The sequence below is a fragment of the Apteryx rowi genome, unplaced genomic scaffold, assembly GCF_003343035.1.
Source record: "Apteryx rowi isolate R43461 unplaced genomic scaffold, aptRow1 scaffold_405, whole genome shotgun sequence".
NCBI classification, from domain to species: Eukaryota; Metazoa; Chordata; class Aves; order Apterygiformes; family Apterygidae; genus Apteryx; species Apteryx rowi.
The window spans coordinates 497,233-498,453 of NW_020450580.1; the positions used below are offsets into that span (position 1 = coordinate 497,233).

At 47.5% G+C, this 1,221-nt stretch overlaps 1 protein-coding gene across 1 annotated transcript; it reads left to right on the forward strand.

Annotated features, from left to right (window-relative positions):
* Nucleotides 1-268: 268 nt before the first annotated feature.
* Nucleotides 269-934, forward strand: DNAJB8 (DnaJ heat shock protein family (Hsp40) member B8). Its single transcript, XM_026075517.1, has one exon. It carries the CDS (start codon nucleotides 269-271, stop codon nucleotides 932-934), a length of 666 nt encoding a protein of 221 aa, XP_025931302.1.
* The last annotated feature ends 287 nt before the right edge of the window (nucleotides 935-1,221 follow it).

A 1,221-nucleotide genomic window follows, 5' to 3' on the forward strand; every position in this document is an offset into this window, starting at 1 on the left:
CCTCTGATGTCACAGTCCCATTATTTGAGAACAAGAGGCCTAAAAAGAAAGGATACGGTTAAACAGCACCTTCCTCCCTACTCAGCCTCATAACGCAAAAGGACAGAGCAGATGAAGAGATGAACTGAGCACCTGCCCATCCCTGAGGAGCACAGCGGGAGCGCCAGCAGGCATCCAGGAGCCCCTGGATGCTGGACATCTTAGGGTTTCGCAGCCTTGACGGGAGAGGCACCGGGACACTTCCCGACTGCTCCACCTTTCCTTTGAGATGGTGGATTATTACAAAGTCCTCGGACTGCAAAAAAGTGCCTCACAGGATGACATTAAGAAATCCTACCGCAAACTAGCACTAAAATGGCATCCTGATAAGAATCCCAACAACAAGGAGGAAGCTGAAAAGAAATTCAAAGCAGTTGCTGAGGCATACGAAGTTCTGTCAGACCCTCAGAAACGATCTCTCTATGACAGACCTGTTAAGGAGAGCAGGTCCCAAGGGGGAAGAGGTGCTGCAGGGGGTCGTAACAACCCGTTCGATTCCAGTTACATATTCCGTAACCCTGAGGAGACCTTTAGGGAATTCTTCGGAGGGTTGGATCCCTTTGCACATGATTTCTGGGACAATTCATTCAACAACCGTGGTGAAAACAGGCACAGAACAAGTGGAAGGGGAAACGGCCTCAGCTTGTTTCCTGACTTTGTGCAGTCATTTATATCATTCAGTTCATTCAGCCCCAGTGAGCAGACCACCTTCTCCTTTGGTGGGGACACAGCTGGGTCACACAGTTTCAGATCAGTCTCCACCACTAGTGAAGTGATCAACGGCAGGAGGATCACCACCCGAAAAATCATTGAGAATGGGCAGGAAAGAACAGAAGTGGAAGAAGACGGCCAGCTGAAGTCTGTAAAAGTAAATGGAAGAGAGCAGCTGAAATGACAATGTTCCCCAGCACAAGCATTAACTGCAAGCTGTTGGGAAGCACTCTCATTGCTCAACAGATGGGATCTACTATGAGCAGTACTAATAAACGGCTGTACTGAGTTCATGACACAACTGATGCAGACTTCTCAATGGCTTGTAAGAAGTACTTGGCAGGTGAAGATATGGAGTTATGCTAAATTAAAGAGTGGGACTGTACTAACTCTAGGTAAAGTGATATATAATGCTTGTTCAGTAAGCAGATGCAGTGGATAGATCAGCCTTGCTGGTTTGCTAAAGAGACC